This window comes from Podarcis raffonei, chromosome 15 (assembly GCF_027172205.1).
Source record: "Podarcis raffonei isolate rPodRaf1 chromosome 15, rPodRaf1.pri, whole genome shotgun sequence".
NCBI lineage: Eukaryota > Metazoa > Chordata > Lepidosauria > Squamata > Lacertidae > Podarcis > Podarcis raffonei.
The window spans coordinates 170,405-193,983 of NC_070616.1; the positions used below are offsets into that span (position 1 = coordinate 170,405).

At 50.3% G+C, this 23,579-nt stretch overlaps 1 protein-coding gene and 1 pseudogene across 1 annotated transcript; both read left to right on the forward strand.

Moving 5' to 3' along the window:
• The first annotated feature begins 996 nt into the window (after positions 1-996).
• Positions 997-23,526, forward strand: RSKR (ribosomal protein S6 kinase related). The gene is made up of 12 exons (XM_053366370.1): positions 997-1,147; positions 10,483-10,740; positions 12,054-12,137; positions 12,214-12,282; positions 13,913-13,982; positions 15,469-15,576; positions 17,273-17,313; positions 17,711-17,738; positions 19,370-19,459; positions 19,541-19,629; positions 20,815-20,925; positions 22,602-23,526. Exons 1-12 carry the CDS (start codon positions 1,067-1,069, stop codon positions 22,821-22,823), a joined length of 1,251 nt encoding a protein of 416 aa, XP_053222345.1. The 5' UTR covers positions 997-1,066; the 3' UTR covers positions 22,824-23,526.
• On the forward strand, positions 4,391-4,835 carry LOC128402358 (10 kDa heat shock protein, mitochondrial-like; annotated as a pseudogene).
• Positions 23,527-23,579: the final 53 nt, after the last annotated feature.

A 23,579-nucleotide genomic window follows, 5' to 3' on the forward strand; every position in this document is an offset into this window, starting at 1 on the left:
GCCCTTTCTGGGGACTGAATCCAGGAGCAAAACTGACCAGTCCCCCATAGCCAATCAGCCCCCCTCTTCAGACGCAAGGAGTATGTGGTCTGCAGAAAAGGGGCACCCTAAGCCACTCCAGCCCACTCTGGGCTTGCACCCCACCTATATCTATTTCCACCTGGGACCCTCTTAAGAAAGTTGAAGAGGCTTGTACCAGGGCCTCATTTGCGGCACTGGAAAAACAAATTACGGAGAGCTCTGTGTCTGGTGGAAGACTCAAAAAAATGCATGGTAATACAGGGTCTCATCTGCCAGTGGGCACTGCCCCTTCCTGCCACACAGATGCCACGGCAAGTTGCTATCGAAGAAAGATGCTCTGGGTACCAGTTTCTGGGAGGGAGAAGTCCCAGGTGTGCTTGATGTATTATGCAGGAGGGGGTGGGGCTCGGCGTACTGGGACCAATCAGATCCCTTCCCTGGGGCAGTTTGGGTGGAGCTTAAAGCGTGTCAAGGGCCCGCCCCATCGTAATAAGAATCTCAGGCGGGGCTCTATTTTGCATAAAGGGCGTGGCCTGCATAGGAAAGCTAGTACTGGGGGGGCAGAATAAAATATATACGGGGCGGGGAATAAGGAATTGAGGGCGGGCAACTCGAAATACACACAGGGGAGAATCTTATGCGTGGCTTGCATAATAATAAAGTCGGGGGGGGAGAATCTGTTCTGCTCGAGGGGCGGAGCTTGGATGGCGAGGGCGGGGCTGCGTTTTGCATCTTGAGAAGCGCAGGTCTTGCGTTTTGCATAAGGGGCGTGGCTTGAATAATGATAGGACGGTTGGGGCGGACCTGTTTTGCATGAGGGGCGCGGCTGCGTTTTTCATCCTAAGGAGGGCGGTCCTTGCCTAGGCCTCCGGGGCGGGGCGAGTGGGCGGGGCCCGCGGGCCTGAGATTTGCATGGGCGGGGCCAGAGAGTCTCTGCGCGATCCGGCTTAGCGGCGCTGCTTACGTAAGGCGGCTTAGCGCGGAGCGGGCGATGGGGCTGGCCGTGGGGCGGGCGGGCTGAGGGGCCGAAGGCGCCAGCGGGGCCATGGGCGGCGCGGGGAGCAGCAGCTCCAGCCCCGAGGAGGATCGGGCGCAGGAGGAGGCGCCGCCCGCCGGGATGCTCAAGGTAAGGCTCCTGCCTCTGGGCGTGTGCAGAGCGCCTCGCCCTCGCCTCGCCCCTCCTTCCATTGTCCTGGGCCTCTCCCCTGAGCATAGCTGTCAACTTTCAGATTTGAAAATAAGGAATCGGCAGCCTCACCTGTCTTGGGGAGCCCGAAAATAAGGGATCGGCATCCCCACCTGTCCCGGGGAGCCCGAAAATAAGGGATCGGCAGCCTCACCTGTCCCGGGGAGCCCGAAAATAAGGGATCGGCAGCCTCACCTGTCTTGGGGAGCCCCGAAAATAAGGGATCGGCATTCTCACCTGTCCCGGGGAGCCCGAAAATAAGGGATCGGCAGCCTCACCTGTCCCGGGGAGCCCGAAAATAAGGGATCGGCAGCCTCACCTGTCCCGGGGAGCCCGAAAATAAGGGATCGGCAGCCTCACCTGTCTTGGGGAGCCCCGAAAATAAGGGATCGGCAGCCTCACCTGTCCCGGGGAGCCCGAAAATAAGGGATCGGCAGCCTCACCTGTCCCTGGGAGCCCCGAAATAAGGGATCGGCAGCCTCACCTGTCCCGGGGAGCCCCGAAAATAAGGGATCGGCAGCCTCACCTGTCCCGGGGAGCCCCGAAATAAAGGATCGGCAGCCTCACCTGTCCCGGGGAGCCCCGAAAATAAGGGATCGGCAATCGGCAGCCTCACCTGTCCCGGGGAGCCCCGAAATAAGGGATCGGCAGCCTCACCTGTCCCGGGGAGCCCCGAAATAAGGGATCGGCAGCCTCACCTGTCCCGGGGAGCCCCGAAATAAGGGATCGGCAGCCTCACCTGTCCCGGGGAGCCCCGAAATAAGGGATCGGCAGCCTCACCTGTCCCGGGGAGCTCCGAAATAAAGGATCGGCAGCCTCACCTGTCCCGGGGAGCCCCGAAAATAAGGGATCGGGAGCCTCACCTGTCCCGGGGAGCCCCGAAATAAGGGATCGGCAGCCTCACCTGTCCCGGGGAGCCCCGAAATAAGGGATCGGCAGCCTCACCTGTCCCGGGGAGCACCGAAATAAGGGATCGGCAGCCTCACCTGTCCCGGGGAGCCCCGAAATAAGGGATCGGCAGCCTCACCTGTCCCGGGGAGCCCGAAAATAAGGGATGGGCAGCCTCACCTGTCCCGGGGACAGTCTACGGCATATCTAACAATCCGGGATAGCAGCGGGAAACGACGCTGGAATAAGGGGATTTCCCGCAAAAAAAGGGAAGGTTGACAGCTATGCCCCTGAGTTTGCTCCTCCCGACAGCCCTGCGAGGGGAGCTGCGTGGACCGAGCGCCCTGATGCCTCGCTGGCGTCCCGATCTGCCCTCTTTCTCCAAGGACGCGGCTCCCCCTCCTCGCCCCATCCCACGACAGCCCTGCAAGGGAGGCCAGGCAGAGAGAGGCAGCGACAGGAGCTTCGGGAAAAGCAAACTTGCCCAGTCATAAAGGAGCCTGCCGGTGGGGGATCGGCGCCTCGTGGGGCGCAGAGGGTTCGGAACGCGGGGAGGAAACCCCTTGTAGCCCCCCCCCCATTTCTCCTTCCCTCCCACCTACTATTTGCTGCCTGAAAGGTGATCTAGGCCCCTCCGCTCTCTCAGGACTATACCGCCTCACTCTGCCGTGGGCGCCCCAGAGGATGCTCTGTATTCCTTCATCTTCCTCAAGACAGGGATCCCCCCCCCAAAAAGAAATATTTGGAACCCACCAGCCTCTGGCTTTGTAGCACTACTGCAGTGGTCCCCAAATGGGGTGGGGGAAGACACACAATAAATTGACCCCGGTGCCCCCTACCCTATAAAAAGCATCGTGCAACCCACTATTCTGAACAATGCTTTTGTTCAGCCAAACAGCAACAGTCTGCTGCTCCTGCAGATTTATTCAAAATCCAAATGTATTAGATGGATGGACTTGATCCAGTGAGACCAGCTTTTGAAAGTCTGAGAGTTATTTGCACCTCCAGTGCCCGCCTGCCACCCCCTTGCCTCTTAGCGACCCCTAGATAAACTCACCGCCCCCCCCCGGAGGTGTTTGCTACCACTCAATTGGGGAGCTGCTGCTCTAAGGGTGGTGTTGCGGTTCTTCCCCTCCCCAAATCTAAATTAAATTCTACCAGTTTGGGACCTAAATTGGATCTGTCTCCTTTTAGAGGGATTTTGTGTGTAGTTTCAGCTTTTGCTCCAGCTGCAACACTTCTGGAAGAAGGCAGGCTTGGCCACAGTTTGCCCAGGCTGGACTGCTGCAGTTCATTCTCTGTGGGGCTGCCTTGGGAGACTGTTTTGGAAACAGCTGCTGGCACAAACAGCTGCAGCCCCCTCGCGAAAATGGGACCTTGAGACTCCATTCGTAGTCAAACTGCAATGGAGGTTTGATTGAGAGGTTTGATTTGTTTTTGAAACTGGTTACCACATTCAAGGGAAATGGAACCCATTTCCCTGCCTGTGAAGATCTTCTTTGTCTTAGAAGAAGCAAATGGGAATTATGGGGCAGGGTAGTCTCTGACACTCTTCCCCCCATTGCTGGGAGGCCCCCTGCCCCGCTTGCTGTTAATTAACCAGTTCAGTACATTTATATCCCACCTTCCCTTCAAAGAAATTGTGGTTATTGCCTTTGCACCCGACCACTTCTGTTTTCTCGGAAGGGTCGTTTGGTGCCTGCTTAGGGAAGACAAGGTCCTTTGCTCCATCCTGCCCGTTATTATCTACACTGAGTGGCAGCAACCTTCTGCAGTTCCAGGGGGTGGGGGGTCTCTCCCCCTCCTTCCAGGATTGAATCTGGGGCCTTCTGCAAGCATAGCAGGTGTCCTAACCCTGTCCTATGTGTACCTTAAAAGCATTCCTTCTATAAAGCTCATACTTTAATGCTGATCTTTTTTATATTTATTTTTTACATATTGCTTGGTCAAAAAGCAAAAGACAGGCACACAGAAACCCCAAAGGGGCTCCAAGAATCCCTCAGAATTATCTGTGCTGTTTGGGTTGTTGTTTTTGTCATAGAATCCTAGAACTCTGGAGGTGGAAGGGACCCCAAGGGCCATCTAGTCCAACCCCCTGCTGTGCAGGATTCCCAACTTTTAATATAAGAAGGGACTGCTGGATCAGGCCAAAAAGGGCCCATCTAATCCAGCATCCTGTTCTCACTGATAGCCGTCTCCTCCATGAATTTGTCCAATCCTCTTTTAAGGCCATCCAAGCTGATGACCATCACTGCCTCCTGCAGCGGGGAGTTCCAGAGTTTAACAAGGCACTGTGTGGGCGTGTGCTAGCTCTGTGGGTCGGTCAGGGGTGCAAGGAGTCCTCGCAGCAGGAGCAGGAGCAGGAGCCCTTGTAAAGCGCACGCCATGGCAGGACAGGCATTAAAAAAAATTCTTCCCCTCTTCGACTGTGTATTGGTGGAAAGGTGTGCAGCTGAGGCAGTATCTAAAGGAGGCATTATGATTCCAGAAAAATCACAAGGAAAAGTGTTACAAGCCACTGTTGTGGCAGTTGGAACAGGCTCTAAAAGCAAGGAGGGAGACACTCTTCCAGTTAGTGTAAAAGTTGGTGAGAAGATTCTGCTCCCGGAGTATGGATAACAAGGACTATTTCATATTTAGAGATGGAGATATTCTTGGAAAATATGTGGATTGAACAGTTCATCTTGCTGCGTTATCATTAAGTTTTCATTCCACAAAAAGTGCTCAAATCATGTAAATAATTTCTCTATTTTCTAATAAATGCAAATTCTCCCAAATTACCAAATATCATTATGACTTCAGAATAAAACAACGTGTATAGCCAAAATACATTTCTTACTATCTTAAAAAAAACAAAATCTAGGCACTTTGTGGAGAAGGGCTTTCTTCTACTTGCCATGAATCTTCTGACCTTCCGCTCCAATAAGTTCCCCGCTGTTTCTTGTGGCTGATTAGCTGCTTTCTCTGTGCAAAGGTCAGAGGGGGCAGGGCTTCTGTTGAGGTAGGGGATTAGCTGTGGGAGGAGCTTGTCAGAGCTTGTAGGGCAGCGGCTGAAGAAGGAACAAAAAGGGTTTTCTTGTGTGAGTTTCTTGTGGCTGATTAGCTGCTTTCTCTGTGCAAAGGTCAGAGGGGGCAGGGCTTCTGTTGAGGTAGGGGATTAGCTGTGGGAGGAGCTTGTCAGAGCTTGTAGGGCAGCGGCTGAAGAAGGAACAAAAAGGGTTTTCTTGTGTGAGTTTCTTGTGGCTGATTAGCTGCTTTCTCTGTGCAAAGGTCAGAGGGGGCAGGGCTTCTGTTGAGGTAGGGGATTAGCTGTGGGAGGAGCTTGTCAGAGCTTGTAGGGCAGCGGCTGAAGAAGGAACAAAAAGGGTTTTCTTGTGTGAGTTTCTTGTGGCTGATTAGCTGCTTTCTCTGTGCAAAGGTCAGAGGGGGCAGGGCTTCTGTTGAGGTAGGGGATTAGCTGTGGGAGGAGCTTGTCAGAGCTTGTAGGGCAGCAGCTGAAGAAGGAACAAAAAGGGTTTTCTTGTGTGAGTTTCTTGTGGCTGATTAGCTGCTTTCTCTGTGCAAAGGTCAGAGGGGGCAGGGCTTCTGTTGAGGTAGGGGATTAGCTGTGGGAGGAGCTTGTCAGAGCTTGTAGGGCAGCGGCTGAAGAAGGAACAAAAAGGGTTTTCTTGTGTGAGTTTCTTGTGGCTGATTAGCTGCTTTCTCTGTGCAAAGGTCAGAGGGGGCAGGGCTTCTGTTGAGGTAGGGGATTAGCTGTGGGAGGAGCTTGTCAGAGCTTGTAGGGCAGCGGCTGAAGAAGGAACAAAAAGGGTTTTCTTGTGTGAGTTTCTTGTGGCTGATTAGCTGCTTTCTCTGTGCAAAGGTCAGAGGGGGCAGGGCTTCTGTTGAGGTAGGGGATTAGCTGTGGGAGGAGCTTGTCAGAGCTTGTAGGGCAGCGGCTGAAGAAGGAACAAAAAGGGTTTTCTTGTGTGAGTTTCTTGTGGCTGATTAGCTGCTTTCTCTGTGCAAAGGTCAGAGGGGGCAGGGCTTCTGTTGAGGTAGGGGATTAGCTGTGGGAGGAGCTTGTCAGAGCTTGTAGGGCAGCGGCGCGCGCCTAGTGGCGCGCGCAGTTTGATCCAACTTTTAGATTTAGGGGAGCTAGTCTCAAACGTTTGTTGGGGGAGATATAGGTTTATTTGGGGGGATTTATTTGTCCTGTCTTCACGCTTTTTATGATGGAGGACCGCTGTAGTCACCCCCAACGACACCTTCTCAAGATGGAGGGTGAGGGAACAGCTGCAGTCGCCTGTGGTTCCTGCGCAATGTTTGCCATCTTGCCAAAGGTTGCAGGCAGCTTTACATGCAGCAATTGCCTGTTGATTGCCCTCTTAAAAGACAAAGTCCAGCAACTGGAGGAACGTGTAGCTACGCTCCAAAGAATTAGAGAGCTGGAGCTCTTCTTGGAAGCAACAGAGCACACCGTCTCCACCAAGGAGGAGACAGGGGACTCCCCAGAGAAGGAGGCTAGTTCACCAACACAGGAGCCAGATATATGGAGAAACGTGACTCAAAGAAGTAGGAGGCCCAGGGTTCGCTCTGATTGTTTAGAAATACGCAATCGCTTTGAGGTCCTTTCCCCTAGCATGGAAGACGAAGAGCAGACTCCATTTGAGGATCTCTCCCTCATTACAGTCGATCAGGTATATGAAGACGAGCAGCAAAGGCAGTCCTCAGGGAATGTGCAGGCGACCTTGGAACGGACAGCTCACGGAAGAACCCCGACCAGACCTAAGAGGAGGCGTGTAGTGGTGATAGGGGATTCCCTACTGAGGGGAACAGAAGCAGTGATCTGTGGGCCTGACAAGATGTCTCGGGAAGTGTGCTGTCTCCCCGGGGCTAAGATCCAAGATGTAACTGAACGACTGCAAGGAATCATAAAACCCACTGACAAATACCCCTTCCTCTTGGTTCATGTGGGAACCAATGACACTGCAAGCAATAGCCTCCAGAAGATCAAAAGAGATTACGAGGCTCTGGGCAGGAAACTGAAGCAATTAAATGCACAAATTGTCATCTCATCTGTCCTCCCAGTTGAACGACGTGGCCCAGGGAGAGAGGGAAAAATAGTGGAAGTGAACAACTGGCTTCGCAAATGGTGTAAACAGGAACGGTTTGGATTCTTAGATCACGGAATGCAGTTTCTTGAAGATGGACTTCTGGCAAGCGATGGGCTGCACCTCACAACGGTTGGGAGGAATGTTTTTGCAAAAAATCTCAGAAACCTCATCAGGAGGGCTTTAAACTGACTAATGTGGGGGAGGGAGACAGTGCTCCTGAAGGTAGGAGTCTATCAATTGATGAAGATGATCATCCAAATGTCATAGACCGAATGGAGCAAACAGCACGCAGACCTAGTGGTGGGAGGAAAAAATCCTTAAATAAGAGACACGGGGGAATGATTAATGGACTTCAATGTCTGTACACTAATGCGCAAAGTATGGGAAATAAACAAGATGAGCTTGAGCTCTTGGTACAGCAAACTAAATATGACATAATAGGAATCACTGAAACCTGGTGGGATAAGTCCCACGATTGGAATGTAATAATGGAGGGATACAATCTATTTCAGAGAAACAGACCAGACAAGAAAGGAGGAGGAGGAGTGGCGTTATATGTCAGGGATGTGTATACCTGTGAAGAGATCCAAGATTTAGAACCTCAAAGCCAAAGTGAGAGCATTTGGGTCAAAATTAAGGGAGAGAAGAATAACAGTGACCTCATTGTGGGAGTTTACTATAGATCCCCAAGCCAAACGGAGGACATAGATGATGCCTTCCTGGAACAGATGGCCAAGCATGCAAAAGGAAGGGAGATAGTAGTAATGGGGGACTTCAATTACCCGGATATTTGTTGGATGTCAAACTCAGCCAAGAGCATAAGGTCAAACAGATTCCTCACTGGCCTTGCAGACAACTTCATTGTCCAGAAAGTGGGAGAAGCAACAAGAGGAACAGCCATTTTAGATCTGGTCCTAACCAATGTTGATGACCTGGTTAGTGGGGTAGAAGTGGAAGGATCATTAGGCGCGAGTGATCATGCTCTTCTGAAGTTTACTATACAGCGGAAAGGAGCAGCCAAGCATACTAGGACTCAATTTCTCGACTTTAAGAAAGCCAACTTCATAAAACTTAGGGAAGTGCTTGGTGAGATCCCATGGACAGTAATACTAAAAGGAAAGGGAGTTCATGATGGCTGGGAGTTTGTTAAGAGGGAGATAGTAAAAGCACAACTTCAGGCAATACCAATGAGACGGAAACATGGAAGGTGCCTAAAGAAGCCAGGGTGGCTATCTAAAGAACTTTTAACTGAGTTAAGATTAAAAAAGGATGTGTACAAAAAATGGAAAAGGGGGGAAACCACCAAAGAGGAATTCAAACAAATAGCCAGCACGTGTAGACACAAAGTCAGAAAAGCTAAAGCACAGAATGAACTCAGGCTTGCTAGAGAGGTTAAAAGCAACAAAAAAGGCTTTTATGGGTATGTTCGTAGCAAAAGGAAGAACAAAGAAACAGTGGGGTCACTCAGAGGAGAAGATGGTGAAATGCAAACAGGGGACACAGAAAGGGCTGAACTCCTCAATGCCTTCTTTGCCTCAGTCTTCTCCGATAAAGAAAACAATGCCCGACCTGAAGAATTTGGAGCAAATGATTCAGCAGAGGAAACACAGCCCAGAATAACTAAGGAGATAGTACAAGAATACTTGGCTAGTCTAGATGTATTCAAGTCTCCAGGGCCAGATGAACTGCATCCAAGAGTATTAAAAGAACTGGCAGATGTGATTTCAGAACCACTGGCAGTCATCTTTGAGAATTCCTGGAGAACAGGCGAAGTCCCGGCAGACTGGAGGAGGGCAAATGTTGTCCCTATTTTCAAAAAGGGGAAAAGAGAGGACCCAAATAATTACCGCCCAGTCAGTCTGACATCAATACCAGGGAAGATTCTGGAGCAGATCATTAAGCAAACAGTCTGTGAGCACCTGGAAAGGAATGCTGTGATCACCAATAGTCAGCATGGATTTCTGAAAAATAAGTCATGTCAGACTAACCTGATCTCGTTTTTTGACAGAATTACAAGCCTGGTAGATGAAGGGAACGCAGTGGATGTAGCCTACCTTGATTTCAGCAAGGCATTTGACAAGGTGCCCCATGATATTCTTGTAAAGAAGCTGGTAAAATGCGGTCTTGACTATGCTACCACTCAGTGGATTTGTAACTGGCTGACTGACCGAACCCAAAGGGTGCTCATCAATGGTACCTCTTCATCCTGGAGAAGAGTGACTAGTGGGGTGCCACAGGGTTCTGTCTTGGGCCCGGTCTTATTCAACATCTTTATCAACGACTTGGATGATGGACTTAAGGGCATCCTGATCAAATTTGCAGATGACACCAAACTGGGAGGGGTGGCTAACACCCCAGAGGACAGGATCACACTTCAAAACGACCTTGACAGATTAGAGAACTGGGCCAAAACAAACAAGATGAATTTTAACAGGGAGAAATGTAAAGTATTGCACTTGGGCAAAAAAAATGAGAGGCACAAATACAAGATGGGTGACACCTGGCTTGAGAGCACTACATGTGAAAAGGATCTAGGAGTCTTGGTTGACCACAAACTTGACATGAGCCAACAGTGTGACGCGGCAGCTAAAAAAGCCAATGCAATTCTGGGCTGCATCAATAGGAGTATAGCATCTAGATCAAGGGAAGTAATAGTGCCACTGTATTCTGCTCTGGTCAGACCTCACCTGGAGTACTGTGTCCAGTTCTGGGCACCACAGTTCAAGAAGGACATTGACAAACTGGAGCGTGTCCAGAGGAGGGCAACCAAAATGGTCAAAGGCCTGGAAACGATGCCTTATGAGGAACGGCTAAGGGAGCTGGGCATGTTTAGCCTGGAGAAGAGGAGGTTAAGGGGTGATATGATAGCCATGTTCAAATATATAAAAGGATGTCACATAGAGGAGGGAGAAAGGTTGTTTTCTGCTGCTCCAGAGAAGCGGACACGGAGCAATGGATCCAAACTACAAGAAAGAAGATTCCACCTAAACATTAGGAAGAACTTCCTGACAGTAAGAGCTGTTCGACAGTGGAATTTGCTGCCAAGGAGTGTGGTGGAGTCTCCTTCTTTGGAGGTCTTTAAGCAGAGGCTTGACAACCATATGTCAGGAGTGCTCTGATGGTGTTTCCTGCTTGGCAGGGGGTTGGACTCGATGGCCCTTGTGGTCTCTTCCAACTCTATGATTCTGTGATTCTGTGATTCTGTGATTCTGTTGCTGTTACTGAAGCCTGTCCCTTTTGTCTGCTCCTGCTTTCCTTCGGGCCTTGCCCCATGCCTGTCCTCCTCCGCAGGGTCGTGGGGCCAGTTTCCTCTCCGACGCCTCCTGGGCACGAGGCTGGAAGACCCTTCTCTCCAGCTTTGGCGGCACACTTCTGGGCCTGGAGAGAGCCTTTGCGGGCAGGAACCCCCTGAAGCGAGAGTCGGGGTCTGTGGTGGAGAAGCTGCCCCAGCTGGCGAAGGAGGGGGCTGAGAGGACCCTGCCCCAGTGCATCTCCCTCTTCTTGCCCGAATTCCCAGTCCAGCCTCCAATGGGGCAGCGCCAGCTGAAGGTCAGTGCCCTCCTAAGGGGGGGGAATTAAAGTGTGTCTCAGGAAGCAGATTTGGGGGAAATTATTATTTTGCATTTTTATCCCACCTTTCCCCCTCGAAGATGCTCAAGGCGCTGTATGTGGTCCCCTCCCCACTCCTCATTTAATCCCCACCACAGGTGAGGCTGAGAGGCAGCAACTGGCTCACACCAGTGAGCTTCGCGGCCGAGTGGGAGGATTCGAACCCTGGTCTCTCCCAGGCCCTGGTCCAGCATTCTAACCACTTCACCACCCTGCCTCTCACTGGCACCCACACCGGGGACAGCAGAGGTGGCGCCTTCCGCCTTGGAGCATCGGAGGCTGCCATAGCCTGGCTCTACCCATTGGCCCACCCAGCCCAGCGCTGTCAGTCTGACTGGCAGCCATTCTCCAGGGTCTCATGGACGGAGGCTTTGTCCCAGACCGCCCTGAGAGGCTGTTGTCAAAAGAGCCGGAGTCCTTCTGCCTGAAAAGGACTTGCTCTACCACTGAGCAGTGGCCCTTCCCTTAAAAACACAGCAAATTTCTAGTCCTCATGGTTCTGAATGGACGCCTGGTTTAAATAGGAATGGTGGAAGAAGCTGCTTTAGGCAGACTATTGACCCATCTAGCTCCCCCAAGACCCATTCATAGCTGGAGGAGCGTCTCCACCCCCATCATTCTGTCCGGACACTGAGGTCCAGCTCCGAAGGCCTTCTGGCGGTTCCCTCATTGTGAGAAGCCAAGTTACAGGGAACCAGGCAGAGGGCCTTCTCGGTGGTGGCGCCTGCCCTGTGGAACGCCCTCCCATCAGATGTCAAGGAAATAAACAACTATTTGACTTTTAGAAGACGTATGAAGGCAGCCCTGTTTAGGGAAGTTTTTAATGTTTGATGTTTCATCGTGTTTTTAATATTCTGTTGGAAGCTGCCCAGATGGCTGGGGAAACCCAGCCAGATGGGTGGGGTATAGAGGAGGAGAAGAAGAAGGAGGAGGAGGAGGAGGAGGAGGAGGAGGAGGAGGAGGAGGAGGAGAATTTTTTATATCCTGCTCTCCCCAGCCGAAGCCGGGCTCAGAGCAGCTAACAACATTATTATTATTATTATTATTATTATTATTATTATTATTATTAATTTATTTAGGAACATAGGAAAGCGCCTTATTCTGAGGTCAGATCAGTATTGTCTGCACTGACTGGCAGCAATGGCTTCCAGGGCTACAGGCAGAGAAGCTGGAGCTACTGGGGCTGGAAGCTGGGATCTGCATGCACGGTTGGTGCTCTGCCACTGAACCCCTGTCCCTCTTCATCCTTGCAGATCCTGGGCTTTGTGGCCAAGGGGTCCTTTGGGACAGTCTTGAAGGTCTTAGACTGCGGGCAAGAGAAGGTCTTTGCGGTCAAGGTGAGTGCCCTGCCTGACCCCCAAGACCCCCAGCCCTCTGCCTCTCTTTCTTGCTCAAAGTCTCATTTCCTTTCAGGTGCTCCCCAAAGTGGAAGTTCTCCGCCGAGACACCCTCAAGCAGTGCAAGGAGGAGGTCAGCATTCAGGTGTGTCCTGAGCTCTGTGGGTGCAATATCTATTCTCATGGGGACATGGTTTTTTTTGGGGGGGGTGTTTCCTGAACTCCTGGGGATGCCCTGCAGGACGTGAGATTCAAATCCTTTGTTCATTTATTCAATTTATTGTATTTCTATGCTGCTTGCAAACAATAACATAACGGGACATCACAAACGCAGCATAAACCAAACAATGCAATAAACAAATCCCCAGTAAAACCATTAGTCTGCATATAGCAATATTCAGCCCAAACCAATACACTGTACACCAAACATTCATTTCTCCTGATATGGAAAAAGAGAACAAATGAGCACCAAGTTCATTTTTATTAACGAGACAGGCAAACACAGGTGGTCACTAAACAGTTACATACAAACACAGTGTATGCATAAGAATTATAAAGAAAAACACGAAACAGTAAATAAAACATACATTAAAAATCCCAGAATCTTAAATTGCAAGGGAGTCCACGTGACCTTGTTTAAGTTGAGCAGCCTTCACTGCGAATTTAGCTGTGTTAAACGTTGGGTGTTTAATGTTTGGGTACCATTGGATGCCGCTTTGAATCAAGTTGGAAGACTGAGCCTTTCCAGACTGCTCTGATTTTCACCAAATTTGTGTGTGTGTGACTATATATATCAGGCCTTCCAAGTGTCCCTATTTTCCAGGGACAGCCCTGGATTTACAGAAGATGTCCCAGTTTCTGATTTGATCCCGGAATGTCCCACTTTTCCTATTTTCATCAGAGAAATACTGGAGGATAGGGAGTTACGTGACCCCCAACCTTTAGAAAACATCTGAGGGCAGCCCTGTATAGGGAAGTTTTTTTTAATGTTTAATGCTCTATTATGTTTCTTATATGTTGGAAGCCACCCAGAGTGGCTGGGGTAGAAATAATATCGTTATAATTATTATGCAATAGGACGTCTCTGTTTTCATCAGAGAAATGTTGGACGCTATAACATATATATTCTGATGGTGGAGAGATGCACCGTTGAGCATCATTTTGAATCAAAATCCAGAGGGAACATTCCAAGACCACACTCTGAAGACCAAATCTCTGTGTGTGTCCCCGTTATCTATATGCATGTACAGTGGTACCTCTGCTTATGTACTTAATACCTTCCGGAGGTCCGTTCTTAACCTGAAACTGTTCTTAACCTGAGGTACCACTTTAGCTAATGGGGCCTCTTGCCGCCGCACGATTTCTGTTCTCATCCTGAAGCAAGGTACTATTTCTGGGTTAGCGGAGTCTGTAACCTGAAGCGTCTGTAACCTGAAGCGTATGTAACCCGAGGTACCACTGTATTTCATTTTTAGTGAACGATAGATGCGCCTTTGGGTGGCATTTTGAATCGAGACGAAAGGCCGAACCTTTCAAGAGGGCACTGATTTCCACCAAATTTGTGTGCGCATATTGTCGTGACGATGGAATGATGTTTATTTGTCCTGAATAGATTTCGGTCGTTTGCGATCTCCGGCTGCACCATCTACCCCTTTCCTCCGCAAAGAGGTTGATATGTCTTCCAAATCCAAGAAGCCCCTCTGCCACCCCCCAAAAGCCCTCCCCTGCTGTGCCCCCTCCTTCACTCACCGCTCCCCTTTTCTCTTGTTCTCCAGAAGCAGGTCAGGCACCCTTTTGTGCATTGCCTGGGAGACAGCTGGCAAGGCCGCCGCCATCTCTTTATTAGTGAGTGACCATCTGCCCTGCGGGGCTCTGCTAGAGTAGAGATCTGCCCCCCCTCCCGCCGTCCTTCTCTCCCCACCCTGTGCCCCCCACCCTCCTGCGTGTCCAGCCATGTGCCGCTGAGCCTTTGCCCACACATGTGACTCCTTGTTTACTCTTCCTGGAGCTCGTTCTGCTTCTCCCCTGCCATAGGAATCGGCTGGCTCTCACGGCGCCCGCCTGTGCAGGGATCAACGGCTTCTCTCTCTCCTTCCCCGCTTCTTGCCAACACACCGTTAGAAAAAAAAATTGATTTGTTAACACAAAAACGAGAGTGCAAAAAAAGAGGGAAAGACTAAAAAACCCAGACCGTTAAGTGTCACAGCCTGGGAGAGCAAAAGTGCAAAGATACAGGGATAATAAAGTATTAACTCGTGCAAAGATTCCCTTAGCAAATAATATTTGCAGTTAAAGACATTGCTATTTCAAATAATATGATCTACAAAGGGACTGTTTGCCCGAGTTAATACTTTTACATGGTGTTGTTTGCAAAGGGGATCTTTCTATTTTAGTAATACTTTACCAAAATAGTTGAGCTACCTGGTATCTTTGTAAAAACAAAAGTATTCTCCACCTGTAAGTTCCATTGTTATTGTGAAAAAACGGTTTTGGGTACCCTTAAATGAGCCAGACATTTGCATATACTGATGGCACTGAATGACCACGTCCCTCAATATTTGTATAAGGAATACCATATTTATGCGAATCTAATGCACCATTAAATTAATGCGCACCTTGGTTTTCAAAACCTCGAATCAAAAAACCTGATCTGCTGGGGAATGTTAATGTGCACCCTAATTTTCACGGCGTAATTTGGCAAAAAAGTGCACATTACATTTGAGTAAATACAGTAAAATAATGCCATACACAACAACCCTGTGAGGTGCACCACCACTGGCTCTCTCTGTCTCTCTTGCTGGCCTCGGGTCCCCCTCTCCTCTGTCCCTCCTTCAACCCCACCTGGACCCTGAATTTCCTTCTGCCTTCACACCTGGGCAGCAGGTGGCTGCTTTCAAGGCTGTGTGCACAGCATCCAGCACCTCTTCCCTTGCTCCAAAGTATCCTGGGAACTTTAGTTTACCCCTCGCGGTGCTACAATTCCCTGCACCCTGAACAAACGATAGTTCCTGGGCTGCTTTTGGAGGAAGCCACCTGCTGCACCATACATTTAAAGCGCATGGCTTTCCCCAAACCATCCTGGGAACTGTGGTTGGTTAAGGGTGCCTGGAACTGTAGCGCAGTAAGTGGGTAAACAACAGTCCCCAGGATATTTTGGAAGGGGGTGGGTGCTTTAAATGTGCTTTTGATATACGGGGCATATGCGTCGGAGGAAAAAGACATGCACTGCATGTACAAAAGGCGCAAAGTGGGGTTAGCAGGCTCTGTTCAGACTCTAGAAGTAACACCCCCCTCTTTTCCCCACCCCCTCTTATCTCTCCCTGCCCACCAGTGTGCACATATTGCAGTACTGGGGATTTGTACACCCTTTGGAAGTCGGTGGGGCGTTTTGCCGAAGCCGTAATCCGCCTCTTTGCTACGGAGTTGGTCCTGGTGCTTGGTAAGGAAGTGCTGTGGGTTTGGGGACGGGGGTGGGGGTCAGTCTAGACGATGCCCTGAGTCCCTTCTAATTTGGGGGGTCCTGTCCAGAATGAGGGTTGAACTCTTAACACATGACTCCATTGCTGGCCGGACAAGTCTCTTTGTAAGACAATGGCCGGAGCTGGCCTCTTGAGTTTCCTCAAGTGCCCGAGTGCCCGAAAGGATGATCCAGGTTGCAAGAGCCCCCACTAAGTGAGGGGGTTCCCCCGGGCTAATGGGTGGCCCTTCCTCCGAGCCGATGTTTTTTTGGAGTGTGTGAGCTCAGTTGGCAGCAGGAGACAGAGATCCGATTGCTCTATGCTGGATCCAAACCTGCGACCGATGGAGAAGCAATATCTTCTGGGGTGCTCCTGCTGTGAGCCTCTTGCTCAGGTTGCGTATACAGTGGTCCCTTGGTTCTCAAACTTTATCCATTCCGGAAGTGCGTTCCAAAACCAAAGGGTTCCAAAACCAAGGCACACTTTCCCATCGAAAGTCATGCAAAATGGATTAATCCATTCCAGGCTTTTAAAAACAACCCCCAAAACGGCAAGTTAACATGAATTTTACTATCTAACGAGACCATTGATCCATAAAATGAAATCTATAATCAATGTAAAAGGTAAAGGGACCCCTGACCATTAGGTCCAGTCGTGGGGTTGCGGCGCTCATCTCGCTTTACTGGCTGAGGGAGCCGGCGTACAGCTTCCGGGTCATGTGACCAGCATGACTAAGCCACTTCTGGCGAACCAGAGCAGCGCACGGAAACGCCATTTACCTTCCCGCCGGAGTGGTACCTATTTATCTACTTGCACTTTTGTGCTTTCGAACTGCTAGGTTGGCAGGAGCAGGGACCGAGCAACGGGAGCTCACCCCGTCGAGGGGATTCGAACCGCCGACCTTCAGATCGGCAAGTCCTAGGCTCTGTGGTTTAACCCACAGCACCACCTGCTTCCCAATAATCAAGGTACTGTACAGTACTATAAAATAAATAAGACAGTATTGTACACAATAAAAATTAAAATTAAACATTTTTCATACCTGCATCATACCCGATGATAGTCATTGTTTGGATGAAGAACAGTAGCTGAACCAGGTTCCATACAGTGACAAAAACAAATGAACTGAAAAAGCCTCAAAAATAAAAACGCAAAATAAATAGCAAAAACAAAAGCACCAAACTTAATCCGTTCCAGAAGTCCGTTTGACTTCCAAAATGTTCAAAAACCAAGGCGCAGCTTCTGATTGGTGCAGGTGCCCTGGAAAAAATAGCCAACAGCTGCATCAGATGAATTCCGAAAAACGTTCAAAAACCGGAACACTTACTTCTGGGTTTTTGGTGTTTGGGAACCAAGGCGTTTGAGAACCAAGGTACCACTGTATGCACAAACAAGGCCATGGGCGCTCAAAGCCCCATTATCTCCACTGTCCCCTATTCCAAGGAAATCGTACTGGAGTCTTTCTCCGCTGGGAGACTGGGGTGGGGCGTGGAACAGGAGAAACTTCACCCAGGCCACCGCTGACCTCTTTGCCCCTCGCCAATGGGGCAAGCCCTAGAGAGTTCTTCACATACTTTGGAGCAATCACAGCCCTTAATAATAATAATAATAATAATAATTTTTACCACGGATCGAAAATAAAATTGGAATGACGCTTCCTTCTCTTCCTTCTCCCAGGCTACCTCCACAATCTGGGCATCGTCCACCGCGATGTCAAGGTACAAGAGACACCTCCTTCCCCCTTTCATTGTGGGGCAGGGAAATGGGAAGCTGCCTTATCCCCAGTCAGATCCTGGGTCCATGATCTAGCCCAGTATTGTCTCCACGGACTGGCAGCAGTCGTTCTCCAGGGGTCTCTCTCCCAGCCCTGCGGAGAGATGCCTTTGGGGGGCCTTTTTGCTATGGGCAAGGGCCTCCCACCCCCAGCCCTGGGATTTGCCCTTCTCAGGGGAAGGGATTTGGCCCACCAGCCCAAACTCCTGGCAGAACTTCAGCCTGGACCTTTCCCAGAGATCCCTGCCTCTTGCACTTGGAGAACCCTTGGTCCGAATTCGAGTGCTGCCAGAGGGGAGGGCACCTTCACACCCTCACTGGGCTGCTCTCTTCTCTTTACAGATGGAAAATATCCTTCTGGATGAACAAGGTGCGTCCCGCTCGGGCTGGCAGGGGAGACCCTGAATGTCCTGCAGAGAAACATCATATTATTCTTAATAAATTTGCCTTTTTGTGTTGCTTTAATTCTACCAGAATTTAACTGCTTTTTAGTGGTTATCTTTCACATGTTTTTTATTTGGGGAAGATGCCCTGAGTTCCAGTCGGGGGGGGGCAGGGGCAGGAAGGAAAGGCGGATAATAATAATAATAATAATAATAATAATAATAATAATAATAGCCACCCCAAATCCTGTGCCAGACACAAATGACTTCCCTGCCTATGGCAACCTTTGTAATGCATGTACTAGATGTTGTTTGGTCTGTAAATTTCATTTTGATTGCTTCTCTTTTTTGTTGTTCTAATTTAGTGCACCCTGTAGAATTTAAAACGGTTAACGCCATAAAGGACAATGTGAGAAATAAAAGAAGTAGTTAAAATGCAATTAAAAGTCAACATGCATGTCTAGTGTGATGGGTGCTCAATATCCTGTCTTCAACCCCCCCCCAAAAATCCGCAGACCCTCCCATGAGCTTCCTGAGTGGCTCAGTGGTTAGAGTGTGGGACTAAGACTTGGGAGATCAGGGTTCGAATCCCAACTCAGCCATGTCTGGGTGTCTCTTAGCCTGGCCTACCTCACAGGGTTGCTGTGGGGGAATAACCGTGTATTCCAGAGGTTCCTAATTAGTGGAGTGCTGCAGAGCTCCTGTTTTTCAAAAGTCAAGCCACGGACCCCCTACTTTTGATATATCTGCACCCCCTGGGAACTCCTCGTGCATGACACCGTGAGCTCTGTGGAAAAAAAGGTGGGGTGTAATTGCAAAAAATATCAATAAATACGTCCCAGCCAGAGAGGAATGGCAGACCAAGCTGATGGGACTACGCCGAAATGGCAAAACTGACTGGAAAGCTCAGGAACCAAGAAGACAAAAACTTTGGGAAAGAATGGGGGAAATTGATAATTTACTTAGGAGACCACTGTAAGCAGATGAGAGCATTAGCAGGGTTTTAGTAACACTTGGAATGTAACAATTACTATGGACAATATGGACAGATGCAAAATATGGATTATGAAACAATATGCAGGCGAAATGGTTCACAATAAGACCCATGGATGGGGATGGTGGGAAGTTGGGAGATTGAGAGAAATCTCCAAATATTTATTTGGTGGCGCTGTGGTCTAAACCACTGAGCCTCTTGGGCTTGCCGATCAGAAGGTCGGCAGTTCGAATCCCCGTGACGGGGTGAGTTCCCGTTGCTCGGTCCCTGCTCCTGCCAACCTAGCAGTTCGAAAGCACAAAAGTGCAAGTAGATAAATAGGTACCGCTCTGGCGGGAAGGTAAATGGCGTTTCCGTGCGCTGCTCTGGTTTGCCAGAAGTGGCTTAGTCCTGCTGGTCACATGACCCAGAAGCTGTACGCCGGCTCCCTCAGCCAATAAAGCGAGATGAGCGCCACAACCCCAGAGTCGTCCGCGACTGGACTTAACTGTCAGGCGTCCTTTACCTTTTTATTGTTCTAACTCTATGCTTGTAAAATCAAATAAAAATAATTTTCAAATTGTGTGGGTCTCTCTCCGGGCTGTAATACCCTAATTTATTTATTTTTTCTCTCTCCCACTGCAGGTCACCTGAAGCTGACTGACTTTGGCCTCTCCCGCCACCTGCCCTGGGGCGAAAGGGCCTACACCATTTGCGGGACCCTCCAGTACATGGGTAGGCGAAGGGGACAGTGGCTAACTGGGACGGGGGCCGTCCTTGCAAGGCTCAATATCTCCGCCTCTTCTTTCTTTGCAGCCCCAGAGGTCTTGAGTGGCGGGCCGTACGCCCATGCGGCAGATTGGTGGTCCATGGGGGTGCTGCTGTATGGCTTAGCCACTGGGAAGGTAAGGCTGTGAAGCAGCTTGGAGAGAGAGACTCCACTGCATGTTCCCCAGTTCTCTGTCTCCTGTGAAGGTAGACTACACCCGGAGATGGAGGTTCCATTAAGAAGCAAAGACCTGATGAAGAGAGCACAATAGAGATTATATTTTCTGAGAATCCTCTGGAAAAACAATCTCTCAAAGGACCTGTTGATGGCATTTTACCATTGTACGGTGGAGAGTGTATTAACTTATGGTCTGTGTGTGTGGTTTGGGAGCTGCATGGCCAGGGAAAAAACAATGCTGTCCAGGGTTGTAAAGACTGCGGAGAGAATAACTGGGTGCCCTCTTCCCACCCTGGATCAAATCTACGCTTCCAGGTGCCATAAGAAAGCTGCAGAAATAGCGCAGGATAGTGCGCACCCCGGAAATGATCTCTTTCAGCTTCTGCCTTCTGGAAGAAGGTACAGGGTTATAAAGACTAGGACTAGCCGCCTGAGAAACAGTTTCTACCCAAATGCGATTTTGGTTTTAAACGCAGTGTAAGGAGTCTCTATGGGAGTATATTGTATTTTAAAATGGGGTATCAGAGTTTTTAGGGGGCTAACCAGGTTGGGATAGCTGGGATAGCAAGGTTGTTGGGTTTTGAATGTTTTATGCAGATTTTTCAATTTCGTTGTTCTGTATGGGACAAGGACAATAAAGATTATCATATAAGGCGGAATCAGGCCAGAGTCCTGTTCTCACAGGGCCCAAATGCCCCTGAGAGACTAGGAATCTCGATAGACTGCTTCTGGACATGGAGGTTCCATCGGAGCAGCCTGTTGCTGGATCCTACCTAGCCCAGCATCCCTGTGCTCACAGGGGCCAAAACATGCCCCAATGGGAAGCTCGCGAGCAGGATCCGGACAGAAAAGTGTTCTCCCTGCCTGCTGTTTCCGGCAACTGGGATTGAGAAGTGTTTTTGCTAGAAGCCATCTCCTCCAGGAATTCCTCCCGTCCTCCTCCTCCAGTCGACTCTGTGGCCTCCTGCAGCAGTGAGTTCCATGGATCAACTGTTCTAGCAGCAAAATTCTCTTTGTGGGTAGGAAAGGAGGGTGACTTGCATGAGAGAGTAATTGCTGGGCAGGGATCCTAGGGCAACTCTGCGTTCCTGCATGAATGTGCAAGGAGGCAGAGAGGAATCCAGCTCTCCCACGTTCTTTTCAGTTCCCGGTGGCCCCAGAGAAAGACCACGTCAGCATGCTGGAGAGCGTCAAACGCTGCAGCTACGCCATCCCAGGCACCCTCAGCCTGGGCCTCCGCCTTCTCCTCAGCGAGGTGAGCTGCGGTTTTTTCTTAATACTTAAAAATTTGGGCAAATCTAAAATGTGATATTGCACAGACCATAAACTTGATGGTGCAAGTGGTCAAAGGGTGCAGTCACTTACTGACTCCGGTCTAATTCCTGCATTTCAGGGGGTTGGGCTAGATGACCGCTTGGGGACCCTTCTGATTCTGGGATTCCCACTTTGGAAACCTTTAACGTGTATCTGAGCCGGCCTTCGCCAACCCAGTTGTTTTGGGCCACAATTCCCATCAGCCCACAGCCGATTGGTGCAGAAGATACTGAACTGGGTGGACCCGAATCGGTGCAAGGCACTTTTTAAAACCAGCCCTTCATTTGAGATCATAAGGACTAGGATCTTATGGGCATAAGCAGTGCTTTTTCTATTAAAAAATGTTTAGGGGGTACTCTCATTTTCCTACACATATTGAAGTACTGCCCCTAAATGAGGCCAAACTTAGATTCACAGCCACTCTGGGCACAAGAATATAAACAGAGCCCTTCAGACAAAAAAGGGGCTGTGTCTGTTCCAGCATCCTGTTCTCCCAGTGGCCATGTGCGATAGACTGCCTCTGCAGCTGGAGGCTCCATAAGCAGAGCCTGGCTGGGAGATCGGGCAATGTGGGTCCCAGCTAGTCCAGCCTCCTGCTCTCACAGTGGCCAGCCAGACGCCCCCCAAGGGAAGCCCACCAGATTCCCAGGGACTGGTTTCCAATGACAGCAGTGGGCAGAACACAGCCACCAGGGCTAGCAGCCACCGACAGCCTTCTCTTCGCTCAGTGGGAGAGCCCTGCTCTGGGTGCAGAAGGCCTCGAGGCTCAGTCCTCTTCTTCCCAGGAAGGGCTGGTTCCCTGTCCCAGAGAGTTGCTGCTGGCCAGTGTAAACATCATCATCATTATTAATAATAATAATAATAATAATAATAATAATAATAATAATAAAACAATTTTATTTATATCCCGCCCTCCCCAGCCGAAGCTGGGCTCAGAGCGGCTAACAACAATAAAAGTAACACAGCATTCTAAAATCAATTCATTCTAAAATCAATTCAAAATCAAATTAATGGCAACCATTGGGCTAGAGTTCTGTGAGGATTACAGAAGGAGAGAGGGGGTCAGACTGTGCCTCGCCCAAAGGCCTGGCGGAACAGCTCTGTCTTGCAGGCCCTGCGGAAAGATGTCAAGTCCCGCAGGGCCCTAGTCTCTTGTGACAGCGCGTTCTACCAGATTGGGGCCACAGCCGAAAAGGCCCTGGCTCTGATTGAGGCCTAACCTCCCTGTGGCCGGGACCTCCAAGTTGTTTTTGTTTGAAGACCGTAAGGTCCTCTGTGGGACATTCCAGAAAAGGCGGTCCCATAGGTACAAGGGTCCTAGGCCGTATATTAATCATAATACCTGTCCCCCACCACCTTTAAAAGGCCATAGACTATCTAATGGCCAGAGGCTTGGGTAAAGAGGAATGTTTTTGCCCACGATGATGGTGCCAGGGGGGCCTCTCTTGGGAGGGAGCAGCCCACAGAGAAGGCCCTTGCCACTCTCCCAACCTTTTGGGGAGGGGACACATAGAGAAGAGCACAGGATCCAGGGCGCTTCTGCATTTGGTGGGCAAACAGTTTGTGCCAGGCAGCTTCTGCCGTCTCCTCTGACCGCCGCCCGCTCTCTCTGTCCAGCTCCTGTGCCAGGACCCCCAGCGGCGCCTGCGCTACCTCCACCACTTCCGCGGCCACCTCTTTTTCCGCGGGATGACCTTCGACGCAGAGATGCTTCGGAAGCGGCCGGTGGATGTTGTGCTGGGCCTGCGGAGCCCCCAGGAAACCCCCCTGGACTCGGCCACCTTTTCGGATTTCGACTGTGACCTTGTGGCACCCTCAAGCCAGCCGTGGCCGGGCTGAGTGGCCCCCATCCTCCTGGGGGGCAGCCGTTCTTCTCAGGAGGCCCCAAACCGCCCTCGGGAGACCCCCGGGAATCACTGTGAGACCTTCTCAGGAAATGCTTCTCCCAGGCATCTCTTTGGGCGAACGAAGCCGCCAGGGATCTCAGGAAGCCCGGCCGAAAAAGCGCCGGCCCCTCTCCGGCAGGGAGGCTGGACCCCCACTTTGCCTGCCACCCCGCTGGCTACTGAGTTCTCCCATTATGCAAGACCCCCACCCAGAGATCGGGGATGACGAGCGCAGCGGATTCTCCTTCCCATGTAAGGCCAGCGTTGCACAGAATGGCAAAGATGGCTTGTCAGCTGCCTGCCTGCAACTTCCTGTGTGTGCAAGAGTCCTGTGGAATCCGGAAGCTTGCCTCTTTTCTCCACCAACCCTGACCCTGAGCTCAGCTAATCTAACAGGAGAGACTAATAACTGTAGAGAGATATATTCCTTTGCTATGCAAGAGGCAGAAGGGCTGTGATGGGCTTGCTGCCCCTTCCTCTTCAGACGTGCCAACCCCTTTCCCCCTGTGGGAATGGATTGTGGCCTGGTTCCTCTCTGTTCAAGAACAGGAACCTTCTCCTCCACCCTGGTTCCTAACCTCCTTCCTCTCCTCGCCTCCTCTGCCCCGTCTCTGTGCTTTTTCTTAAACAAGCAATAAATCTGTCTTTTATGGGTCTCTGCGGTTGGACGGCGAGTTCTCATCTTTTGTGCAGGCTGCATTGCGGCACA

What these genes read in the sequence shown, in the direction of transcription:
- RSKR (XM_053366370.1), top strand. Translation starts at nt 1,067, where the DNA reads ATGGGCGGCGCGGGGAGCAGCAGCTCCAGCCCCGAGGAGGATCGGGCG. An exon ending in CCGCCGCCATCTCTTTATTA is followed by an intron (nt 13,983 to 15,468) that starts GTGAGTGACCAT and finishes CCTGCCCACCAG; the next exon opens with TGTGCACATATTGCAGTACT. An exon ending in GGAGTTGGTCCTGGTGCTTG is followed by an intron (nt 15,577 to 17,272) that starts GTAAGGAAGTGC and finishes TCCTTCTCCCAG; the next exon opens with GCTACCTCCACAATCTGGGC.